This window comes from Macrobrachium nipponense, chromosome 19, assembly GCF_015104395.2.
Source record: "Macrobrachium nipponense isolate FS-2020 chromosome 19, ASM1510439v2, whole genome shotgun sequence".
Taxonomy (NCBI): domain Eukaryota; kingdom Metazoa; phylum Arthropoda; class Malacostraca; order Decapoda; family Palaemonidae; genus Macrobrachium; species Macrobrachium nipponense.
In genome coordinates this window covers 28314309-28342259 of record NC_061088.1, presented here as the reverse complement: position 1 = coordinate 28342259, position 27951 = coordinate 28314309, and the positions used below count along the sequence as shown (strand labels likewise).

The 27951-nt window shown below is 36.1% G+C and overlaps 1 protein-coding gene across 10 annotated transcripts in view; it reads right to left on the bottom strand.

The window, feature by feature from the left end:
- The window catches only part of LOC135215441 (kinesin-like protein KIF3A), a 169455-nt gene extending 141791 nt beyond the window's left edge, over nt 1-27664 (bottom strand). For 9 of the 10 annotated variants that reach the window (XR_010314686.1, XR_010314685.1, XM_064250102.1 and 6 more), the window contains exons 1-2: nt 27568-27664; nt 18743-19346 (exon numbers count right to left, since the gene is read on the bottom strand). Coding sequence is in view for 8 of the 10 variants with exons in the window: in XM_064250102.1 (XP_064106172.1) it covers nt 18743-18885 (143 nt within the window). In the remaining 2 variants the exon portion in view is untranslated. The remainder of the gene's footprint in view (nt 1-18742; nt 19347-27567) is intronic. The other variant, XM_064250112.1, reaches the window with a different exon arrangement.
- Nucleotides 27665-27951: the final 287 nt, after the last annotated feature.

Sequence of the window (27951 nt, the reverse complement as noted above, 5' to 3'; positions counted from 1 at the left end):
TTCATAAAGTCGTGTGCAAGAGCCTCATCCCAGAAACAAAGGCTTGCAAAAGAAACCAGAAGTATTAAGCAAGCGAGTAAGTGAGAATGAGTCACAATGAAACCAACAAAGATACAGAGTAAATGACTTATCTGACTGCCAACTATATTCATCCGTATTCACTCAGTACTGTACTGAAACATGAATGTGAAGATGTGCATACATGTGACCTTGCAAGCAGCTTGAGCCTAAAACAATAGGAACAAACACTACATACATGGCTATTAAATTCAATTAAAAGCTTATTTTAGAAGCACCTCTCCACAGCAAAGCGACTGCCAAAAGTTTCTCAGAACAGGAAAATGAACAACGAAATCCATTAAGAGCTAATTTTCTCATAGCTTCCCCAAGCAAAAATCACCGGCAATTGCCCAATTAACAACAATTTAAATGTCAGCACTTAACAAATGATCAAACGCAATTACACAGAGAAAAAACACCACTAACAGCTGCAATCAACAGATGCGTTGCAATCAATCAAAATACTACTCAGATTCTGACAAGAAATGACCCCTTAATGAAGGGTGAATGGCCTGTATCCAGCGTCAAGACTGAGAGAGGTTAAAATTCGTGCCTCCCACAAGGTCTAATTCCATTTTTATTTATTCATTTTTTGGGGGAAGGGGGGGAAAGAGGCGGTTGGTGGTCATTATTTCATATTTTTCATTTATCTCTTTGCAAAATCCAACACTGCCAAGGGTGCTATTGCTTCGTCGAGTTCTTCTTTAACCGGTTCTATTTATTTATCTTTTCATCTTCTATATGTCAATGAAAATCTCACTCAGAGAATCTTGAAATATTGGGAGATGTTAAAAGCTTGAGCCTCATTATTTACCTTCTTTAGCGACAATATTTCAAAGAAACATTTCTTCAAATGATGTTATTATGAGGTACATGTAGCGATGTAATTTCACAATATCTTCTGTTTAATGCGACATTTCATCAAAAACAAATAGTGTTCTTACGTTCCACTTTAAAAAATCCTATATTTTATTCTGGTCTAGAATTTTCCACCTGCACGTCTATTATTTGAGCTAGAACTCATTCACAACTATAATCCATATATTGGTTTAAAATATACTGCCTTATCACGGTTGCATTTTCTAAAAACTTAAGTCAAGTGTCTATTGCTGTGATTACCGTGTTACGATTTTTTTTTTTTTTTTAAAACTCAAAGCTTTGGAAGACATGACTTTCGAAAACGTGTCTCTAAAATAAGTAATCATGATCAAATTTAGGAGAGTTCGAAAACCCTGCATATGTCAAATTACAGCTTGCAATTACCTACCTACAATGCAACATTCTTACGGATCTCTAAAAATAGACTATGCAGGCATGACGTTAGTCACGTATCTCAACCATAACACAATGCGCAGTGGCGTCATATTGAAAGTGACTCATGTTTATTACAGGCTGCTCTATGAGCAAGAGACGTGCTGGCATAAGGCAAGCTCAATCAAAAACAACAGCGTCATATTGTTATAGCCGTAGATAGTTGTAGCCAGCTTTGTGGTGGCACGGGCTCTTGCTCTTAGAAGAGCCCGTAAGGGTAAAACGTTAATAATGTGATCAGTGAAATTATGAACTGAATTGAATTGAATATAGAATTTAGGCCAAAGGCCAAGCACTGGGACCTATGAGGTCATGCAGTGCTGAAACGGAAATAAACAGTAAAATGTTTGGAAGGTGTAACAGGAGTAAAACATCGCAGTTGCACTATGAAACAATTGTTAGGAGAGAGTGGAAAGTAAGACGGAAGAAAGAGAATATGAAAGGAGGTACAGTAAAAGGAACGAACCGGTTTGCCGCTAGGGGACGAAGTGACGCTGCAAAGAACCTTAAGTAATGCCTACAGTAAATAGCATGAGGTGCACTGAAGCAGTGAAATTATGGCTAAAGAAATGAAAAGTTCGACAGGCAGGGTTACAAACCCTTTCATACCCTAAGGTACCCATCAGTGGAAGAAAAAGAGTGATAATAGAATTCCTGGCAAGTAGTAGATGGCCAGTGAGCGAAGACTCAGCGATGACTGCAACTCAGCGACGACTGACGACGACTGTCATATTGTTCGTCAAAAGATGGCAAAGTTTCAACTTTTATTTTTTCATAAAGGGTATGCTTTCCGATTTAGCGACGTCTGTTATGCAAATAACAGTATTATTATACCAGAAAAAATAAACGAACCTGTTAGTGCATCATTTACATTCTGCTCGTCACTGTTTTTCTAAATTTTGAAAAGAAACCTGTTAATGTATTTTCAAATTACATTTTTACTCGAACAACTCGTTAATGAGCTTATCATCCTTGATAAAGACAACAATGAACTCAGGTTATGAAAGATAAACTTGGGGATTCTAAAATGAAGAGACAAGACAGAGTTTCTATTTAGGTTCTTCCAAATTATTTTTGGTTCCAAATTTATACTGATCATTGATGTGGGTGGTGGCTGGGTTAGATTAAGCTAACTTTAAGATAACGAAGGCCCTTCTCCCTTAAGTAAATAAGAAATGAAATAGCCTCTTGAAAAAGAGAGAATATAAAGGAGCGGTTCTGAACTATCGCCATTCTAACATTTCTACAACATATTGGAACAGTAAAACATTCAGGAAGTTCCATTCCAAGCAAAATGAAACTCGACTATCAACATCACTTCCTCAGGATTCACATCCTTGACGGTACTCTATAGAAATTATGAACCAAAGAGTCATCCGCTCCCATTAATTAAAAGTAATGAACTACTTTCCATTCCTGTGCCCCAGGTACCATCTAATATAGCCCTGTTAGGCAGGTTTATTTAACAATATTCAATTATGTCGTTGTTAAACCTCCTTTTGTTTCTCCTTAACTTTTCTTACCCTGTATACGGACCAGTTCGCCCGACCAAATCTCCTACGCCATTTAAAAAACTTGGGAGCCGTTCGAACGGCTGGGCTTTTCAAGGGTTTGGGAATCATTGCCAGAAAAACAACTATAAACACGTGAAGTGAGGTTTCATTGATTTAATAAAAAACAAAACGAGAGTCACAACTGGAGTGAGGGAATGGCTCCATTTAGCAAAACAGATCATGGTCAAAGCAACGAGGAATTTTGTCGTAAGGACTTGATTATTTGCATCAGTTGCTCATGCATCTTACATCATGCCATAAACAATTTCGCTTCTTCCCCTAAAACTAACTTCGAATGCCACTTTCTTCAATCGAGATCTATTTTTCTAAAATAAGAAAAGCCAAGTGTATTCAAAGACAATGTGAATTTTCCTATTTATAAATGAACGGAAAATAAATGCCAAGCAAACTGAACTTCTGGGTGGAAAGTGAATTATCTGCACTATATATTCTCAAAAATAAAGCATTAGCAATAAAGCATTAATATGACTAAGCTAGCTCCTGTACTGTCACTGAACATCCTTGAGTGCTCCTAAAATCATGCTTCCCATGTCAAGCATTGTAATTCGTCCTTCTCTCTCTCTCTCACACACACACACACATAATTCCATCTAAATTATCGATGAACTTGAACCTTATTCCAGTACAATAAATATGAAGGAATGACTGAATGACTCCACAGAGCATCTTTGTTAATAATATGCACGCCCCTCGGCTACCTCAGTAAGACCGAATGATTGTTACTGCCCCTTCTTCCAAAACAGCGGCGATCACCCAGTGGCCTTTCGAGACCTTGGCTAGACAAGCTCCCCGATTATATCGCTTCATTTCTTTCAAAATACTCACGACTGCTTTGTCTTCAGGACACGCTTGCCATTCTTGTTCCTTCCAAAATTAGAGGAAGACTTCATGACTGCACGAACAAACGCTGAAGAACTGACAACAACAAAATCAGATTCGGTTCCCTGATACTTGAGTATTCACAACAAAACACTTGGCACTTCCTCTTCAACAGAAATCTTCAAAAAGAGTACAGAAGATTCGTATAACTATGTGACACTTAATATTTCTATTTACGTTTTTGAATTTTCACTGAATTTCGAGTGGACTTCATTGCCTAAAGTGCTAATAGAGGAATAAATTTTTGAAAATTATACAAAAAATAAAATACAAAGAAAAAAATCCTTATTGCTAGAATATTTCAACATAAACTGGAGTTGTAAAAAAACAAAAATTGAAACTATGATGTATAATGCACATTATAGATTACTTATAAAATACAGGACCAGAAAGTGGAAGAAACAATCAAACAAAATATATCACTTAACTGAAATAACTGATCGAAGAATAATTACTGAATGCTTGCAGAATAAATCAATTTAAATGCCAGTTCAGGAATAGTTCCTGTGTGCGTTAAAAACAAATTATATCAACTGAAGGTAAGTGAGTCAATTAAAGAATAAATACTAAGCGCATGATCTTAGGCCTTCCTATCGAAGCCACCACCACAAGAAGAACTGATTGTGCCTTGGCAGAAGGGGGCTCACCTTTTGACAAATGAACCCCCAGCTGTTTCACCTGCCCATGACCTCCCCTCAAGTGATGTTTATCTTAGTGTATTTCTTTAGTGTTCTAGATTTCATCAAAAGCAACGTGAATGGTAAGAAAGAAGGATTTAAGAAAATATAAGAAAGGTTAAGTGTAAGGTAACAACAGACCAGAGTTGTAAGTTGGTTGGGTTGTTATATCTACTATTACTGTTTTTCTTCATATCTTTTGTTTTCAGAGATGTATCTATAGTTAGTCTATTACCCATTTCTCTCTCTCTCTCTCTCTCTCTCTCTCCTCTCTCTCTCTTCTCTCTCTCTCTCTCTCTCTCTAATAGTGAAATGCCGCAACTAATTGCTTCTCGTACTTTGAGTTGGGATCAGGGATACCATAAAACAAGAGACAGCCTATGAGTCGCGATCAGAGGTACCACTGACTGCAGCGATAGCCAACGTCTAAATGAGTGTTTTCATAAATTGAAGAACGAAAGAAGAGTTTGAATTGGTGGCAGTATAAACTTACGAGATGTAGGCGGAGTTGGATCTAGTGGTACCATGAATTAAAAAGGTGTAGGGAGAGTTGGAATAAGTGGTACCATAAACGTAAAAACAGTTAGACACTGTTACCACAAATTGAGAAGATAGTCAAGAGTGGGGATCGATGGTACCATAGATTTAAGAGGATTGGTGTTGCCGTAATGAAAGATATATAGCAGAAATTAACTTTTGAAAACCTTAATAATAATATCATCATAAAGAGGCATACAATTACAGAAGGTGAGAAAGGTATTCCTTCCATCTTATCAAGAATTTACAAACGAAGATGACGATGATAATATGGCAAGACTATGTCAACATTCCTTGGGACTTGACGTACAGGCGATGATGAGTCCTTCGTGACAATAAACATTTAAGAAATGTTTCATATTTTAACAAGAAAAAATGGCTACTCTGAATCTACGAGTAGGAAAACGTAATTCGGAAATAAACATGAAAATAAAAACGAGAGAGAGAGAGAGAGAGAGAGAGAGAGAGAGAGAGAGAGAGAGAGAGAGAGAGATTTACTGCGTTGTACTGAATAGAATGGAATATAAAAGTTACGTCAGAGACCTAGCGCTGGGACCTAAGAGGTCATTCAGCGCTGAAACGGTAATTGAGAGTAAAAGCGTTTGAAATGGAACAGGAGCAAAACATTGGAGTTACAATACGCAACAATTGTTAGGAGGGGGTAGAGAGGACGATGGAAGAAAGAGAATATGAACGTAGGTCCAGTAAAAGGAATGAAAGGGATTGCAGCTAGGGGCCGCAGGCACGCTGCAAAGAACCTCAAGTAATGCCTACAGTGCACTGTGTGAGGTGCACTGACGGCACTAACCCACTACGGGGTACAACGTCGTATTGAACTTGAAAATGAAAATGAAGACTCAGCTGATAACCACATATCAAGACCACGTCCTCAAATACTGTACTGTTGAAGAACATTCCGAGAGAATTCCCACGCAGGTCGTGAGCTGCTCTTCGTGACAGAAAATTGGATTCCCCGATATGGGAATTTCCCCCGCCCTAAATCAACTAATGAATTATGAAATTGTGAAACTACAGCCTGAGCCTTTCATGGCGAAGATGGAATTCTGGAAGACAAATGAGAGAGAGAGAGATGAGAGTAGAGAGAGATGAGAGAGAGAGAGAGAGAGAGAGAGAGAGAGAGAGAGAGCATACACCATTATTGCAACGTAAATGAGCTTTTATTTTTCAAAACGTAATTAGAACAAATTGTCTTACAAACACACTGCATGTATGCATGTACACACACACACAGACCAACACAAACACACACACACACACACACATATATATATATATATATATATATATATATATATATATATATATATATATAAATGTGTGTGTGTGTGTGTGTGTGTGTTTGTGTGTGCGTGTGACTGATCTTTTCGGGGAGTGGATATTCTCTAGTGATGAGCCTATTAGACTCCCGCCCTTTCTTGATTCCACCTGCCCTAGTACCCAATAACAGCTTAATCGACTGGTATCGGTAGGGCAGGTTAAAAAGCAAACTCTCTGCTAATGCGAGCTTAGCTTTTGTTGTTGAAGATTAAGCTGGCCTTGTGCCAGCACGGGCTCTTGCTCCTGGAGCAAAGAGCTAGCACCTCTACCAGTAAGCCATGCTTTGTGCATATATATATATATATATATATATATATATATATATATATATATATATATATATATAAATATAATGTACAAATATAACTATACTTATATAATTATATAGATACATTTATATAGGTATGTGTGTCTTTTTTATGTGAATAAATTATCTGGACAAAGCAAAAGAACTTGCGATAAAAAAAAAAGTGGGACATCATCACACTAAATCCCATCATGCAGATGGAAAGTGGCGTCGTCACAGAGGTAGTTATCACTAATTGCCGTTGCCTGACTGTTTCCTTGGCGCATTGCACGTCACGGGATAATGACGATGTTCTATTCCTGGTATGTGGAATCTATACTACAGGTATGACATCACCATTATCCAAGGTTATTCAAAAGTGAGGGAAATGGTTCAATTTGAGTCGAAGGGAAATGATGCTATGTGAAATCTGAATGTGATGAGGCCACGTTTTAGAATTGCATCGCCATCAGATAGAGGGTCATAAATATATTATGAAAAATTAAACTCTTAAGGACGATGTTCGCAGAGAACTGCTAATAGACTATTAAGCAATTCTGGAGTTACCTGAAAGCATAACAAGCTGCTTTATAACTTATAACTTTCGGTCGCTAGAAACAGGGTACCTATTAATTATTCCCGTAGGCTTGTACCTTTAGTCTAAGTCATTACCTTCGTCATTTAGTAATACATGCAATACATACGTATTGACTTTTTCCGTAATCAAGTTTGGCTTATTGAAACAAAAATACTTTGGTTATGTTTTCGATATTTATCGTGCACGAGCTAAAATTCGTAAGCTCGTTCGGATCATAGAGCCTTATATCTGGTAAAATACGAGGTAACAATAAAGTAATTCCCTAATTATGAACAATCACATCATAAAACCAAGCTGGTTACATACATGAAAGTTGTGACAGTACACGTACGCTAATTCATACATTTTCCTACATATCAAAATGACCTCTGAGAAGGAGAAGCGCCAGGCATGTTTTGTAGTTTAAGGGAACACAACCGTTAGTCACAGTTCAACGAAGGATAAGAAATGAATATAATTGATTGATTTATAGATCTTAGGCATAATGTCAAGCACTGGGGTAACTAAGGCCATTCAGCGCTGAAAAGGAAATTGACAAAGAAAAGGTTTGAAAGGTGTAACATGAGGAAAACCTCGCAGTTGCACTATGAATCAATAGTTAAGAGAGGGTGGAAGATAAGATGGAAGAAAGAGGATATGAACGGAGGTACAGTAAAAGGAATGAAAGTAGTTGCAGCTAAGGGCCGAGGGCACCCTGCAAGGAACCTTAAGTAATGCCTACATTGCACCGAATGAGGTGCACTGACGGCAGAGTTTCGCCAGTGGTCATGACCTTAAAAGATCTGGTCGGTTCCGTGTGATGTAGAAATTTGTATTCTAAAATACCCTGAACCTCAAAGTAAATTAAATGAACTAATTTTTCCTTCATGCAATCGTACTTGTTGCAAATGCTTTTTGCAATTAAGCGCAAACCAATTATGAAAATAAATTGAGAATGAGCATGCAATTTGATTATTTTTCCCTAATATTATTCAAGCATATCTTTTATCATACTTCATATTGGAAATTCATAATAGGATACCATACAGAATTTTGTCAGATCATAACCGGCTGCAATTAAATGAATGGATGAAATTACTAAAAATCTGATAAAAAATGCATTGTCTCTTATTTTTATATAGTTATAGCTTCAATAGCAGTCAACCTTTAGCTTCTAAGAAGAAAACACCACAGGCTGCGCAAACATCATGAGCAGTGATGCTTAAATGAAGCCTTGTAACTGTACTAGTCAATAGCATAAGCAGCTAAAAAGACGATATCTTACTCCTTCTTCATTTTTGGTGCTTTCGTCGACCTAGCAATTTATTCATGAAGACTGGTCCTCTTATAAAAGGACAGTGAATCCCCTTACGAAAGAATAATGACATAACTCTGTGTTATGACACTGAGTTCTGTGAAGAAGTGCTTCCATTTTACTAGAACTCCTGGCCGTTTTAATGAGTTCACCTCATATATTTAATATCTTTAAAGATAAAAACGGAATGCATATCCTTATATTTTTACCGTGCTTGCTGCAACAACATTCCACGTTCAGACCTGCCGTCGTCCAGCCTGGGACAAGAATCTCGCCACTGGCCTTTACCTAAGTAGCCAATGCAGACAGAAGGTACACAGTCTTGCTTTGGGCTAACTTCGAGTCGGTACATAGCATCCTAGGGTCAGGATTTGCCGTCCACCCTCTTTCTCATATTACCGAAGTTTTCCACAGATGGAGACGTTACTCAATGACAATAGTTATGAGATGTGTCATTGGCAAATTATCAGTCACTGAAACGATTCAAGAGAAATTTCGCTATTCCACATTCTTTTTTACTTTGGAGGTGAAACATCATCATAACTTATTGTTTGAATGCTGATTTAATGGGACGGGTGTGTGCTTGCATATATAATAATTATAAGAAATAGTTTGTCAATAAGCTAAAAGAAAAAAGAAAAACTACAAAGTGACTAGAGGCTAAAAGTAAATTAAAGCACTGAATAACTTAGTAAAATAACTGATCTAAAAGCAAAACAGTAAGTCTGGCAGAATGCTGTCTTTGTTTATTTTTTCAATTTTTATTTTTCGTTTTACTTTTACTAAGTTATTCAGTGTTTTAATCTACTTTTAGCTTAAAGTCACCTTGTAGTTTTTATTTTTCTTTTAGCTTAAGGACAAACTATATTTCTTATAATTATTAGGTTATTTTTAGTATACTTTTTAATATTGTAAAAATTAATTCTATTTTATAGCCCTGAAGATGGGAAAGGATTCCCGAAACGTAGGTGTCAATAAAAGAAGAAATGATCTCCAGTCTTCTCGCTGTCCTCTTCATTAATATATATAAATATATATATATATAATATATATATATAATATATATATATATATATATATATATATATGTATACATATATAGTGTGCGTGTAAATCTTTTATATACCATACACGCGCACATACATTCATATATATGATATATATATACAATATAGGATAATATATATGAATACTATATATAATATAATATATATATATATATATGATAATATTTCTATATAGAATTACGCCGATAATCGGCAAGACCATTCAAAAACATTTTCACGCATATCAAAGTTTTCACTCCCACCAAAAAAAAATTCCATGGGTAATACTTTTCTAGCATACTGAATATACAAAATACATAAACTGCTGAAGATGAACGCCTTCTATTCTTACTAAGAAACATTTCTCATGATGAGAGAGAGAGAGAGAGAGAGAGAGAGAGAGAGAGAGAGAGAGAGAGAGAATGACGAGGGTGGGCGAGGGGTGAGAGTGAAGTTCGGCTGACTCAGGTGACCTTTCAGGCAAAGTTTATCTGACATTTTTCATCTGTTGTGAGTCTCACGAAGGACAGCTCCGATCACCATCAGGTATAATCGCCTGATCTTCCCTTAAAATAAGCAATACTTTATGAAGGTCGGTGAAATAGGGGACCGCTGCGTTTGCTTTCGTAGAAGGTTCTTGGGGACTGATCTATATGACCGAGTTGAATTATTTAAGTTAGTTGACTGAATGGACCCGATGGTACTGATTCTAGAAAATAAAATTACTGGTCATTAACTTTGTACATCTGTCAAAGCGATATTTCACTTTCAGATCGGACATGTCCACCTAGAGGCCAGTCTTTCTATCATTGACCAATATAGCATTGTCATAAATGATGGTACCGTAGACCATTTTTTGACGTTGATAATAATTTGATCGGTAGATTAAACGAATAATGAATCATAGGCAAAGCACTGTGGCCCTTTCAGCCTTCCCGTGACGTGAATTGACGGATTGATATAACCTTCCAGAAGAAGGTTATCGACGTCGATAATTATAAATTAATGTCCTAATGCAATGTGTAATAGTTTCAAAAAATTCTCTCCTGATTATATCCACTTTTCATACGTTGGCACCACGCAATTATATACGACAAGAGGCAAAACTGAAAACAAACAAGGCGTGATCCGACCTCCAGCTTACTTGGGACACGTGCTAGATTTTCCCCTCATGCATAAGTCGTAAACATTAAATTCCTAACTTTTAACGTAAATCAAAAGGTGCTAAAATCTACAGTAACACGGAGCCTTGCTTCACTAGCGAAAATTAAAATAAATACGCTATATTTTATCAGAAATGATTTCCCTGTACTATTTAACTTGCACATTATTTACTTCTTATATTTTCATTCTAATAAATCATAACTATCCTATCCTAAAATTCTGTATCTTTAACTCAAAACACCTTTTTCAGACCTTTTTAGGCTATTCCATAGACCTTTCCTACCTCCAACAAGAACAATAACAATAACAACAACAACAACAGTAGCAGTGACAAAGTAGTTTGTAGGCTTACTCCCCAAATAAGCGATGATGAAAAAAAAAACTGATAAGTAAAGGATTTTATCTCTTGGAGAAGACCAGCTTCTTCAGCAGAACTAACAGTACCCTTTGAAATGGAAACCACCTCTTCGGATAATTATTAATAAAAGCATTTACAATGCATTTACAATGGATTCTAACATATACAACCCCATATATATTTTTCATATACGCTTATATAATACCAGTTACAATATGACGACTACACACAAAATCTATAATCTATTTAAGATTGGACAAGACATATCTATACTTCATAATAATATTTAACAAGTTGTGTTCATGTAATTAACTACTAAATAAGAGTATTTAGTAAACTTTGAAACAAGTCGGTGCGCAATCCCATTAAAAAAATCGTTGTAAAAATCAATCAATTTTGGTCTTTATCAAGTCTTCATTGGTGAAATAAAACCTGCAAATAGGACTTCTTTCTTCTATAGCATTCCATTTTTTTCTCTGAGTTTTTATTATTTTTATAAAAAAAATTTATCTTACAAACTGAGGTTAACTAAGGTTAACTGTAAGTTCTCGTACAGCTTATCTGAATCCCAAATGATAAAGCGACAATCAAACAGGTTTATCGGTATCTAAATAATTAATATAAACAGGCTTGAAAATCGTAACCTCTCAGTAAGTATCCCTCCAAACGTCTTCTTTTAAATATTCAGTTGTGTGACGTCGCTTTCGTGCTGATGAGACCCAAGGTCGTATTGTATATTTGATTCGCTTTGAATTATTCGTGTGAAGTTCGTGATGGCTTGGTTCTTTCGCCCCAAATTCTGTGATGTTGAATTTTACATTCTGGTGCTCCAATACATCGGGATTGCTGTAGACTCTGGTCCCGTCTGCATCTCGATTTCCTGTAACAAAATCTGCCTAGGATCCAAGACCTTCATTGTCTGTGGCAAAAAAATTGGTAAAAAATGTACACTAAATTATTTTCTCAGAAATTCTCATAGCATTCTGAAGCCACTGCAAATTTCAGTCACACTGATGGCTTCTCTAATCCTCACTGCGTCTCATTACCGCATCCATCAGACTCCTGAGGTATGTTGCGAGTTCAAAGTATATATTTTCTGAACAGGGTTTCAGTGGTTGTCACCCCTCCAAAGACTGGGCAAACTCAGTGTTGACTGATTGATTGACAGGAGCGGTTCTACTATTGCTTATGAATATCACACACATAAATGAATATCGAACTCTTATGTGAATAATGAAACTGACATTGTCGGTAGTATACGCGATGAATTTCTTAAAAGGTATCCGTGTCCCCTTGAAGCGGCAAGGTGCCACTAGTCCTGATTTTCCAAAGTCAGTTTTCGTTTATATACTCGCAGATATAGCTCCTCGTTGGACGAGGGGTTTACGTGCTTGCCTACCGATTCAATAGTCCCGAGTTCGTCTCTCCGCTCTATCAACATGGAATCAGAAGAATTTATTTCTGTGATTAGAAATTACTTTCTCGATATAATATGGTTCGGATCCCACAATAAGTTGTAGGTTGCTAGCCACGTAAAAATATCTAATCCTTCTGGCCAGCCCTAGGAATGCTGTTAATCAGCTCAGTGGTCTGGTTAAACCAAGATATACTTAACTTTTTACTCACACACATGAATGTTTTGTTTTTTGTTCTAATTATTTTCGTATGTATATGATCGTCATTTCGTTTGATATCAGTTCTTGTGTCTCCATAACACACCCCCCCCCCCCCCCCACCCCACCACAACAGAAAAAAAAGAAAAATTCTTTGCGGCAATTTTCTTGTCGGTGTGTATCATAATAAGGACAAAACTGCGCTCCCCGTAGTGGAAGGGGTAGAGCTATCAGTGCACCCCATGCGGTACACAGTAGTCATGACTTTAGGTTCTTTACAGCGAGCCTTCGGCCCAAAGCTGCAGCTCCTTTTATTCCTTTAACTGTACCTCCGTTCATATTCTCTTTCTTCCACCTTACTCTCCATCCTCTTCTAATATTTGTTTCATAGAGGAACTACGAGGTTTTCCTTTTGTTACACATTCAAAACCTCTTCACTCTCAATTTCCCTTTCAGCGCTGAATGAACTCAAAGGTCCATTCCAATTATAAAATTCTACATAAAATAATACGATAGATTCCATCACCTGATTATTGCTGTAATTTGGAAAAAAATTCAGAATCAAATGTATCCTTGCTAAGATGGATTCTTCACCGAAATGTCCATCAAATAAGTTATAGTCCGACATACGTACCTGGTCAGTGGTGATGACCCCTTTCCTGTGGGCGTTTTCCATTTATCCAGTTTTACATTTCTTCATCCTTAAATCATACTGAGAGTTCTCTTTTTATAGACGGAGCAGCAAATGAACTCAACAGCAAAAAGCGCTGCGTCGTTTTTGAATAAACACAGCAATAGGCGCTGTACCTTTGAAGAATTACCATAATTTTTCACTTATATACAGTTTTTCTTTCAGAATGTAGTGTAAATACTTTTGATCACGTCTTTGTTGTGCGTCTCAAGAAGTTTGTAATCAGACATTTGATTGCATTGTATGTACACTAACATACAAAATCTGCTGCTTTTTTTTTTTGACCAACCATAATTTTTCATTATTTGTATTACACGTGTAATGTTAATCAAATAAGCCTGAGTCTTTATTCAGAGATTTTTTAAATGTTTGTAACGAAACGTTAGCTCTTATTGCATATTTTAAAAACATTTGTAATTGAAACGTTCGCTCTTATTCTTCTCACAATGAAGATAAAACGTCCAGCACAGCTGCTCAACTCAACGAGCACCCCCACCACTGATTGGGTATGCTGGATATACAACCCGAACTATCAGCTATCACCAAAAATAAACTTTTATCACAAAGACAGAGAAGCGTTTCACGCTTATCGACTTAACAAGAGCCCCGGGCTTGCTTCACTTTGCTTGAAAGCTTTTTAAAAGACACACACGCGATGTGTAAACACTATGGCACTATTTCCAGTTCCAGGTAGACCCAGAAGAATTGAAGTACTGTGCACCTCTTAAACGCCACACGTTCTCATTTTTTGTCTTTACAACTGACAATAGCCTGTGGTATGTTATCAGGTGGTTATCCATTCAACCTCACCACAATGAATTACCTTGATAAAGGTTCGGCACCGATTGCAAGAGCCTAAGTTTTGGTTACCATCGTCAGGCTATATCATTTGACAGAACTACGTACTTTCGTCAGGCGACGACGCGGCGCCAGTAATTGCTGTTCGTCAATAATAAATGGCAGTTTCTCTTCAAGAACAGCAAGTATTTATTGAAGAAGACATTAATCTACAAGTTCTCTACGGGTAGTCTAAGGATAAGGTTACTCTAGTCTTACACGTCCCTACTTTTTGGGTGCGGCTCACCACAACTGACCAATTACCAAGTAAATATTTCAGGATTAGGCCAAACTGACACGATGGAATTTAATGGATGGGCTCTAACTCGATCCACCTTGGACGAGAATTGAACCCAGCTCTTCTTGCTGGTCCTGAGTCTTAATTTCAATGTTTGCCTGTGTTCATGCTTACCATAGGCATTACGCTGCTCAGCCTTTTTGTGCTAAATAAGTTTAAAGATTCACATGTAATCGGCCATAAAAAAGAATGAGAGTGCCGTCATCTGCTACTGATTAAGCTTTTGGAAGACCTTTGTTAAGAGACCTTTTCAATGGCTTTTATCCATGAGAGGAATTTGTGGGTGATTACGTACAAGTATAGGAGGCTCCCCTATGAAGGTTGGGGAACTGAAGTCCCTCCAATGTCTTTAAACACACAGAAGTCACTGCAACTGCGGTGTTCATACCAGTCATACATACTTTGTCATTCGTTTTCCTTAGACAGTTGATCAAAAAGTCAGTTTCACTGATCACAAGTTGCATTTCTTGCTAAAATGAACCCTCGTCACAAGAGCCAGTTAAATATGCAACGGAACAGAAGTTCAACTGTATATTTTTACAAGACAAACACAAGAAGTAAGATACCTGCAAGTAACTGTAATTATTATACAGATCCACAAAAAATGACCAGTCAATTTTCACTGCGTCCACGAGTCAATTAACAATAATGACTCGAAATGTCGTACAGTGATTCCAGAGCGCTTAGCAAGAAAAACTGCCCAAGCACACTTGGGTCTGCGTGATTGCTTTCAATCATTACGGCAAAAATGGAGAATATGACGCTAATGGATTTATGTCTCTAAGTAACACAAATATATCTTTAGACTGATCCAAATGCCCCGGCTACTGAGAAATTAAACACGGTGTTTGTTTGCTCTTATGAAATCCAATTTATCTGGGAAATACCTAGTTCGTACTTCCTCACGGGTGTTTTCTTGTGATTTATGTCAACAATACTCTTTCTTCAATATGAAAGTCATGTTGCATGCTCATTCTTATTTATTAAGAATTCTGTCAATGATTTGCAAAAAGTCTAAAGCCCCGTCCACACGGTCGAACTTTGCCAGCAGACTTTGTTCGATGTGACGTCAGAAGCGGGAAAAGTCAGAACCTTACCCGATGTCTCCGCTTCTGATGCCCCATCGAACAAAGTCAATCGTACAGAGTTCGACCGTGTGGACGGGGCTTAAGAGCTTTTTATATATATATATATATATATATATAGATATATATATATATTAATTATTTATATTATATAATTATAATATATATATATATATGTATATATTATATATATATATTTTTTTTTTTTTTTAAGGAAAATCTCAAAATTCATACCGAATACATCGTTTTTTTTTACCCAGTTCTTTGTCAAATCTTCTGTGTCTGATTTTTGCCATAAAGGCTTAGTTAATTCTGCATATCCAAAAGGGTTGCTTTCTTATAACGACTTGCTACACCTAGGATGGGATCGAAAAGGCATATGACAGCACTCGATATTATTTGGTTAAATAAATGTATAAGCCACGAAGGAAAGTGAAACACTGGAGTAGCTACAAAATCTTTCGAATCAACGTCCTTTACTTAGCAGACAGTCAATCTGCTAAGTAAAGGACATTGAGTCAAAAGATCTTGCAGCTACTCCAGTTTGTTTCACTTTCCTTCGGGGCTTATACCTTTATTTATGCATTTATCATGTTCGAAACTTTCGTGATTCAGATATACATTATTTGGTTATTTGGTAATTCCAATTAGAAGGAAGTAAACTGGATCCTCATTGTTTTTTATATATATATATAATATATATATATATATATATATATATATATATACATACATATATATATAGATAATATATAAATATATCTAATCTATATATATATACATAGCATATATATATATATATAGTAATTCTCTATATATATATATATATATATATAATAATATGTATATATATATATATATATATATATATATATATATATATATATATATATATGTGTGTGTGTGTGTGTGTGTGTGTAAATAGAACGGCCATACAATTAACCCATTAACAATTTGATCTTATATTTTTATATACATTTTCAGCAAAAATCCGAAAGAAATGAATGAATGAAATTTTACTTCTCAATTGGGAATCGAGCCCACACAGATGACAAGACTGCTCTCAGAATTAAACCAAACTACCATCTTTCGGAGCTGGAGACTTCTTCCGGCGGAGAGAGTATCCAAAAATATTAGATTAGAAAGTCGAGGTATGGTGACGTTATGTAACAATATATATATATATATATATATATATATATATATATATATATATATATATATATATATATAGTTACAGTCACCATGACTTTTCGACTTCCTAAAGTTTTTTACTACTTTTTCTGCCCGTTTGAGGGGAAATGATTATACTAGAAATTATATATATATACATATAATATAATATATATATATATATATATATATATAATATATATGTGTGTGTGGGGTGTGTGTGTGTGTGTGTGTGTGTATATTATAATATATATATATATATATGTATTTTTTTCTACTATACATCATTTACCCTAAATACTGGTGGCTCCACAGGGTATCAACTCCTATTAATTAGTAGTTCCCGGTGTCTTTTTGCGTGGAGGTTGCTAGCATTACGCCCTGAAGAGGGCGTAATATCACGTAAGTATGATTTTTATTCGCATAAATGACATAAACACCATAATGCGAAAGTTATAGACTAAACTTAAAAAATAGAAATAATACGAAAAATGATAGAATGGAAATTACCAAAAAAATTTATATAACATGTCTTAATAATAACAAAAGAAACAAAAGAGCATTCATTCGTATTCAAGACATCCCACAGTTTGTGTTATTAAAATGAGTAAATGAAAGGCTGAAAGTATGAATTATGACGAACTCGAATCAAAATCACACACAGAGCTCCATTCAACCAAACTCGACCTTCAACGTCAAGTCTTGAAGAAGCAATAAAACTCCTGAAGAATAATATGATGCACAATTCAATGAACAATCAATTCACTCAGTAATTCCATGTTTATTCCTGCATTCTTGCATATTGATTTGTTAATTTCATGTTCTGAACTTTTTGTACAATATATTCACCCTTCGTGCAACATTGCACGTAGACTAAAAGTAATAAGAATGGACACATTGCTTTAACTTAAATATAACTTAAGATATTATAGCCATAAACATAAATGGTTCTTAAGCGAAGGTATTGTATTTATCAATTTGGTATGATATATATATATATATATATATATATATACTATATATATATATATATATATATATATATACACATATATGTGTGTGTACATAAATGACGTACGAACGAATAATCTTGGAAGTTTAATGCTCGAAGTAAATTGGCATGAACGTTCTATAATATGAACGATAAGTAATTCTGAAGGTAGAAAAAAAATTAAACTGCGATACGAAACTGGGTGAAATGAATGTAAAATACGCATATAAATGCCATGATTCTTCTACATTCTGATCATGATCAGGGAAAATTTGCTTTAATAATGATTGAAAATACAGCGATTATTGTGTATCTCAAAATTATAAAGGAAAGCTAGGAGCATAGTTTTTTTTTTTTTTTTTTTTTTTATGGAGAGGTTTCAAGTAAGCGCCGACGAAAAATCTGGTGACAATGAAGAGGAAGTACATGACTTGGCAAAAGTCTTTGAAAGCGTTTGTAGGAGGAGTGAGTTCGAAGTGCATAAAAACATGAGTGCTTTTGAAATAATAAATCTTTTATATTGACACGAAACATATATTCCATATTACTTTTAAAGTTACACGAAAAAATTTATTCAATATTACTTTTAAAGTTGCACGAGAAATTTATTCCATATTACTTTTGAAGTTACACGAAAATAATTTATCCAATATTGCTTTTAACGTTGCACGAAAAAATGTATTCCATACGAATTTTAAAGTTACACGAAAAAAATTTATTCAATACTACTTATAAAGTTGCACGTAAAATTTATTCCATATTACTTTTAAATTTACTCGAAAAATTTATTCCATACTACTTTTAAATTTACTCGAAAAATTTATTCCATACTGCTTGTAAAGTTACATGAGAAAAATTATTCAATATTAATAGTGTGTGAAAAGTTATGATACGCACAGGCCTATACAAGTACACGGAATCACAATACATACCCTTCTGACGACGAAGGCAGCGTTGAATGCCCCGTGAAGACTCTGCTTCCATTGAGTCCAGAGCCCTCGGACCCGCCAGAGGACCCCAGGCTTTCCCGGGATTGGGGCGAGTCCCCCCTGCGCCCTGCTTTGCGTTCCACCATCGTTCCAGCGATTTGAGTGTGTTTCCAAGGCGAATTATGGGGGGCCAGTTGCCATGAATCGTAATAAGACTTGAAGGGAAAAACTGAATTTCTTTTGTGCAGAGACGAAGCAGCGCTTCTTAGGAGTGTCTGGGAGACTTCTGGTCTCTTTAAGGCTTCGACAGCCGATAACGAAACTGGAGAGGGCAAAGGTCACTTCCCCTACCCTTTCTTCCTTTCTGCCAGGGACTGGGTGACACAGACCCGTCACCCTAGCGGGAAACTGAGACTACTCTGGCTCATGGTTCGTGTTAAGTCTTTTAAGGAGTTCAGCCTTTGGTCGAGTACTTATCGGTGAAGAGAGTTCTAAGCACGAGTTTCAGTCCACGTATCACTAATTCATTCACTATTAGTGTGGGAACCATAATGCATATTACTTTTTAATATAGAATCAGCACTACTGCAGCGTTTGAATAGATGTTCTGTGTGCAATTAAAAACATTAAAAAAAAGGTAATTCAAAGGCTTTTTGGAACATCATTACGAAGGGGACCTTACTCATACTCAAAGTCCACGTAAAATTAAAACGACTAAGAGTACTTTTAACAATTATAAATCCCTTTACGCTCCCCGATTACCTAACTAGCTCAATTAAGAATCGTATCCTGCGCTCATTATCCTTCTGTAATCTATTTCATCGTACAATCAACTGTCAATATATAATTTCTCCCCAAAGAATAAAACCTAAGTCTTAAGAGTGGGAGATCGCATGCAATACGATATAAACATCTGTTTTACGTATGTTCGAACGCGGACCACCGTCCCAACACCAACCTATTCACGCACAAACACACACACACACAGTTCAACGCAATGTGTATCAGTTGTCATGACCACCTATCCAAGTTACTACTTCAGTATACACAGTGTTGCCAACACATTCTTGAACCCTACCTTGAATACCGCTACAGTTGTCAGTAATGTTCTCTCAAGTAACCTTTATTAACATTGTTCTGCTCATATCGAAATCATTTCATACTAATAAGAAAAATAGGTTATGAAAAATCAGTAGCCGACAAATAAACGGTCCCGAATAAAATAATCCATGTAAAACAATGATGATGATAACGATAAGATATATGATATTTAAGCAGTTCTGCTATTAAAATTTTGATAATAATTCTAAGACGTCAAATGTTTACACACAACCATTCATAAAAAGCACTTAGAACTCTTATTCCAAAATCGAAGGTAAATTATTTTCAAACGGATAGCTCCCCTTTTCTATGTAAAACGTCAAAATATACTTTGAGTATCGAAAAAAAAAAATACATTAATTCACGAGAGAGCAAACAAATTCCCTGATTCGACGACGCGTTTGATATTTGCGATTCAAAATCCAGAAACTGCCCCAATTTATCGTAATTACAGATCATGGGAGAATTTAAAGAATTGCATAAATTATTATTGTCATTAAGTGTTGTTAATAATTCTTCAGTAACTATTAATCTTCTTACGCGTCCACGTAACAATGGCGTCTGATATTACGTAAAAAGACTACCTATTTCCCAATTCGAACAGATAATATTTTCATTATCCCCAATCAAAATACACAAAGACACTACAAGAAGTCAGTGTTTGTTATGCTGCAAACTACTATGTTGCAAACCAAGTACTGAAGATTCTTAGAAGCTCAATAAAAACAAGTGAGGTCCTTGGGGTTCAAAAGAAATTATTAGTAAACCTAGATATGAAAGGAGTAAGCATAATAAAATACGCACAGTATTTGGAAATGTACGCACATTCGAAACCCAATGAATATGCGCTGAACTGTCCATCTAATTATATTCTTACTTATAAACCACTTCGCATAACGACGTACACGTTGCTTTACCATTTATGACGGGTAAAGTCAAGTGGTAAAAAATATAGCAGAGAAACTACTTATAAAGTTCTCTGAGTATATAAAAATAACATGGAACTGCTATTAAACTAGCACGTGTATTATTCAACGCGGGTCATTTTTAAATGTCAAAAATGGCGCGCTCCTCAAAGAACGTATTGCAAAACCGCTATAAAAAGCACTTTCAAGAAACCTCTATTTACATTATGACTCTCAATTAGCGAGGCCCTTCGTTCCAAAGTGTTTATGATCGATACGTGGTTTTATTTCTTATTTCTTTACTTGGGTCCTATTATATTATACATAACCTGGGATCTTATTAATCTTGATACCAATACAAAATATCCGCGTTAATCGACAAAGTCAGAGGGAATTGATCAGAAGTAGTTTTGCAAGAATTTTATGCCAACATATACAATATTATGTGTACTTATATAAATCTCTCTCTCTCTCTCTCTCTCTCTCTCTATATATTATATAATATATATATATATATATATATATATATATATATACATATATATATATATATATATATATATATATATATATATAATATATATATATATATATATATATATATATATATATTTATATACAGATACACACATCTGCATCTCACCGTTTACCCACAATGCCCCAGTCCGCTCTACCTAAAAAGTACTAGCGCGGTCCCCTTCCTTGCATGCTATGGAACATACATTGATATGCTCCCATGAACATACTTCCGTCTACCTTACATACATGTATTATATATACATACAAAATAAACTATAATTTCCGTTATCTGAACCGACTGCCCGAGGACCCAATACATCATCACAAACGAAATGTCACTAGGGTGAAAATAATTTAAAGAAAGCCAAACAAGAATCCAGCCCCCAACCAATATCCAAATTTGGTCTTATCACCTTGGCAAAAGGTCAACTGATCCAAATTTAACCAGTGTAATCATACACAACACTAGAGGGTTTCTTTGCACCCAGAATTGCTATCTTAGGACGTCAAGTTAAGCGTCATATTCGAAACCTGACAGCTGGTGAGACGGACCAACTTTTTAAAATTCAAGAAAACCCCGTCCCATATTCCAACTCAGTTGGGTGTTGTGAATCGTCACAAAACTTGGCATATGTAGTTTGTCCTATTCACCTATACAAAATCAGGCCGTAGTAGGACTTCTTAGGATACGTTCACACTACCGTAATAACATGTCATAAACGCAAATCCGAAATTTATCATTACCATATCACAAACAAGTTTAAAACAAGTCAACGACCATAAGCACTGGTTAGAAGTACCAATACAATTACCAGTAAGTTGTGAACTTATCCTTAATTTGTTTGTAACGTTCACACAATAAGTTACCGACATGCGTTTACTATGTTTTTCTGTAGTGTGGACGCAATTTTATAGTCACAAACGTCAGACCATAAAAAATCTGAGCAAAATCAAGGCAGCCAGGATTTAACTAATTCTGCATGGACATCAAAGTCCGTGACGTTACTTCTGTACTTTGAGGTTAAAATGCTGCAGCAGTCAAATTCAGTAACAACTTATCAGGGCTACTTTAGAATAGTGGTAGTTTCAAAGGGCTGGATTTACATCCATTCAGGAACAGTAAAGGACTTCCATGTGAAGAAACAATATGCCTTTGCGTAATAAGTGTTCCAATGACTGCAAGATTATTCATTCAGAATGAAACCATCCTTTTATGTGAAAAAAATATCCGCTCATGTCAAGATTAGCGAACCCACTATTTTTCAAGACAAGATTATACCACTTTGTTTATATATATATATATATATATATATAATATATATATATTATAATATAATATACTGTATATACGTTATCTATATATATAGATAACGTATAAACAGTGGGTTGACTAATCTTGACATGATCCAAAACATCATATTGCTAAATACGATTCTTAAAATACAATTTGAGTTGAATATAGAATTTAGGCCAAAGGCCAAGCACTGGGACCTATAAGGTCATTCAGCGCTTAAACGGAAATGGGCAGCAAAAGGTATGAAAGGTGTAACATTAGGAGACGGTGGAAAGTAAGATGAAGCGAATATGAAATGAGGTACAGTAAATGGAACTAACGTGGTTGCAGCTAAGTGCCAAAGGCACGCTGCAAAGAACCTTAAGTAATGCCTACAGCGCACCTCACGAGGTCCACTGACGGCACTAACCCGCAAGGGGCTTTAAAATACAAGAAATCTTGAAAACTCACACGAGACTTCATCGAACCGTCTCAAACGTTGTACTATTTGTAAAATACCAGCAAAAAGTAACTCAGGGGTTATTTATGCAAACATGATAAATCATGATAAAATCAACAGAAAACAAAAGTTTAGTCGACCAAGAGACAAAAACGACGTAACGAGAATCACGACAGACCGGTTATGTGCAGTCAATACGGCTTTTAGATCCCTTGTGGATAATTGAAGATATCTGAGGGAGGCATTGATAGTTCAAGGTTACCGCTGTATTTCGACGACTTCTCCAATTCGGGCTTGACGTACTTCTGAGAGAGAGAGAGAGAGAGAAGAGAGAGAGAGAGAGAGAGAGAGATACAATAAACGCAACGGGAGAAATCTATCATGAGTTAAAATCCTTTAAAATAGGCCCACTCATTCACCATGTTTACCTTTTTGGCATCATTGTGACCCACTACCTCCTGAGCAAGACTCCAAAGGTCAGGCATCAGCAAGGGTCAAAAAGGTCTTCACTGTCAACAGTACCGGCCATTCATTTGTGGTAACCAGTCCACGTCATGATTAGACCAAATGAAAAGTTATATCCGTATGTCTCCCTTATTTCATTTTTAAGGGCAGAGAAAGGACAATCAAAGGTGAACAGTTATCACTGAAATTCAAGCAGAAAACCCCTCGGCTCCTACAGTTACCTGAAGGGAAGAATTATCCAGTTAGATTTTTGGGAAATGGGACGTTAAATTTTCACGAGAAACGTCCCCAGGAGTAGTTTCGGACAAAGCTGTATATCCTTGCAAGGTCCTCTGGATTGTAATTCGGTTCAAGCTACATCTATTTGTCAAACTATCTATCCATCAATCTATCTGTCTATCTATCTACTATCAATCTGTAGTCTCATCATTAAAGGGAAAATGAATCGGTCGAAAAACTGACACACGATTCCGAGGGGAATTAACAAATCCTGGTGATTATTAGTCATTCGCCTATAGCACCAGAGTGCTTATAAAGGAATCAAGTTATTTCTCTGGTATTAGTTTAAAGTTGTTCTCCGAGAAAGCAGCTATCTCAGCAGACACTATATATATATATATATATATATATATATATATATATATATATATATATATATACATATATATAAAACCTTCAGGGATGTCCATGATACGAGGTGTAATAATGACAATTTATTCAAAGAAACGTTTCGCACATTAAATTCTCTGTGCATCATCAGTCTGAAAGAACATAAAGACACATTTATAAGTATAATACAATAAAAATTCAAAAAACAGGAATTCACATATACTAAAAATAGTCTTAAAATTATATAAAAGAACAAAGTAAAAAACAGGTTAAAAGAGACTGCTTAAGACACCAACCGTTCATTGTGAGGAGAGAAGATGGAATGAACTATGACACGTTAAAATACATGACTTCAACTATGCCAGGTACAGAGTTGCTGAGGACGTATTACTGTTGAGGGAGGGAACAAGCCTCTTGATATATAAAGACTCAAGAGTAGTTAAATGGTCAGGCTGTTTGACATGATCTATTATGGAAAACTGTTCTTTTTGTATTTCTATTTTGCAATGAGAGGCATGATTCCTGATGTTGGAAAATTCAGGTTGTTTTATTCTCTTTTAACCTGTTTTTTACTTTGTTCTTTTATATAATTTTAAGACTATTTTTAGTATATGTGAATTCCTGATTTTTTGCATTTTTATTGTATTTTACTTATAAATGTGTCTTTATGTTCTTTCAGGCTGATGATGCACAGAGAATTTAATGTGCGAAACGTTTCTTTGAATAAATTGTCATTATTACACCTCGTATCATGGACATCCCCTGAAGGTTTTATATGTGTATTTGCTGACCTGCTATATATATATATATATATATATATATATATATATATATATATATATATATAATGAATTTGGGCTCCAGTGGTCATGACAATCGCCTCGGCAGTAAATGTCCTTGGTTCGATTCCTAGAGGAGTTGGAGCGCTTAAAGCCAAGTTCCATTAATCCCCAGTGGCCCTCTGTTGACCCAAGCAATGAACTGTTTACCTGGTAGTCAGTCTAATGCGGTAATTCACAACTAGTATAAAAATAAATAGTATGAGATTTGTAATTTGTCCCAAAACACTTGAACCCTCCGGATCCACCCCACTTCGATATACAGTACGTATATAATGTACATTATGTATGTGTGTGTGTATGAGTGTAAGAAAATGCCATATTGTACTTTGTCTCCGAAACAATAAGATGATTGATAACCCGACACTTGTCGTAGGGAGTCGGCACTAATAATTATCAGTATGGAGGACATACGAAACTGCATATATTTTAAATTTGGACCACGACAAACAACTGAACAATGGCTTGCACCACAACAGCACAGAGGTGTATATTGCAATAATCATTTGAATACAACATACTTCTAATATGACCATTTGAACTACACAAATATACATGTACGCCTAAGCATAAAACTGACTAGGAGTGAAAACACAAACGCACTCACACGCTGCTTCCCCAACAGGCGAATATTTTGCTTGACATTCAGGTATCGGGGCGATATTAGCATTCTGCATTATTCACCTATCGATTCTCTTTCACTTTCCTTTCCTTTTAAGCGCAATGGACTGATTTCAATATCTCGAATAAATGTGAAAAGTATAAGCCACATTCCTATTGTATATCGTGGATGAATCCCAGTGCAGTGAAACTTCCACAACATTAGACGCAATTTAGACCTACACAGATGCATCCCACCAGCATCACGTCAAACCTACACACAATGCGCCATTCATCTCAATATTGCACGTACTCTCGGCTTGCTGAGTACCCTTTCTACCCTACCTTTTCCAAGCCTCCCTCCCCCCACTCACTTCCCCTTACCCTTTATATTTCTGAAAAATAAACTCCTTTCACATTTCACAAACCAATTATTTCCCATTCTTTCCACAGGACCAAACCACTCAAAGTACACTGATCCAGCCTTTCCCCTTTGCTAACTATTTTACCACCTCTACATATCTCCACATTTCTCACTCTTTAAAATTCTCTTACGCTGCATACTCATCTTGACAGTTTCAACCTTACTTCTTCATTCGCAAGCAACATCCACACTTCGAGATCATAAAGGTGGGTTGGCTCAACAACCCCTACATAGTACATAACAACCTTGGCTTATCTCTACTGACAATCTTTACACACACATTCACCGACTGGTTCAATTGCCTCCATTTGGGAGGGGGACTCTCTGGTTGTTTTAGGTCAGTGGTTCCAAAATGGGCGGCATTTGATTGATATCGGAGACGGTGAGGCAAAAAGGGATATTTGGGGGCGACAGGGTGGCATTAAGAGCATTTGATTTTAAAAGATAAATAGCTTGTTTTTTTCGCTTTTACAAAAATGTGAATGAGAAAATATGTCATAAACACTAGGCCTAAGAATCAGACTTACAATTACCGAACGTGGGGATCAGGGACTTCTTTGTGAGTTCCAGCCTGAAGTGGAGAAAGTCATATCCTTGAACCAAGCACACATCCCATTAACAGAAATTGTGAAGACCAAATAATATGGTTCACCAAATTAAGTATTGTTTGTGAAATACATTTTTGTGTTTAATATTGGTTTCAATTTGAAGCAAAAAAAAAAAATAAAAATGCTCGCATGTGTTTAACGGGGGAGGGGGTGCTAAAATTCCATTTGGAAGCCTGAAAAAGTTTGGGAAACTGCTTTAGATTAAGCCACTCTTGCGCTGGCTCAAAGCTTTTGCTCTAGGGCAGCCCGTAGCTGGCTCTCTTAAACATTTACACATCCTTCGTGCAAAGGCCTTTGAGATGGTGTACAAGATAATGCCGACCACCTTGGTTTAGCCCGGAGGAAATTAGAACTGAAGCATAAATGAAAGCAGAGACCCGCCTATGAAAGGCTTTGAGAATATAACAGTTCTTATGATGATAAAGTCCTCATTCAAACCCAAAATAATAGCTAGTGTCTAGTGTAATAGTACTATCGATAAATACCCCTACCCCATTCACCTCCCCTGGATATATTAAAACAGAAAACTATCATGATAATCAGGTCCATATCACAACCTAAATATCTGTACAAATGGGGTGTTGTTAACATCGATTACAATCGGCTTGTTTGGTTATTCCTTCACCACTGACTTAATCTGCAGGTTAAATACAAGCAAGTGTATAATTAAAATAATTCAAAGAATTTTTCGCATAATAGAACACAATAAGCATGCTCATTATATATATATATATATATATATATATATATATATATATATATATATAAAACCGTACATTCACCCTTCAACGTTTGGCGCAATACGTGGCACAGGTGTTACAAATGCTTCAGGTCCCCGCAAGGTATATAAACACAACATAGTACTATGCGGGTGATCGAACTGATGGTCAAAATGTACCACACAGTTCTGTCAAAACACTGCAACATCGAAACAATGAAAACTTCTTTGTCTGTAGATCAACACCGAATCACTAATAAAAAACACAATACATTTGTAAAAAGTTCGGTCTTCTGGAGTCTGGTACCTATTGAATAGCCATGTCCGGTGCACCAACAACACACGTTCACTTGCGTCGCTGACCGACTCGACTGACTGACTCTGACTCAGTCCTCAGGGTGACGTACACCACGGCATGAATGCTCGATTCCCCTTCCCCCCAAACACCACCCCAAAAAGAGCCATTCTCCCATAATCCCTCGCCATTAATCCAGTCTGTCCCTCCCCCTCCTTTTAGCCCAACTCCTTACCCGCTCACGCTCCCTCTTTCCTCACGTAAACTATCTAAATGGATGGTTTAATGAAGAAAGCAAGCAGAGGACATTAATTAACCTTCTCGACGATCCATATTGTTGTCCCATATCAGGAAAATACGACTCATGATCAGTGAAGAAAATAAATAAAATTGTTT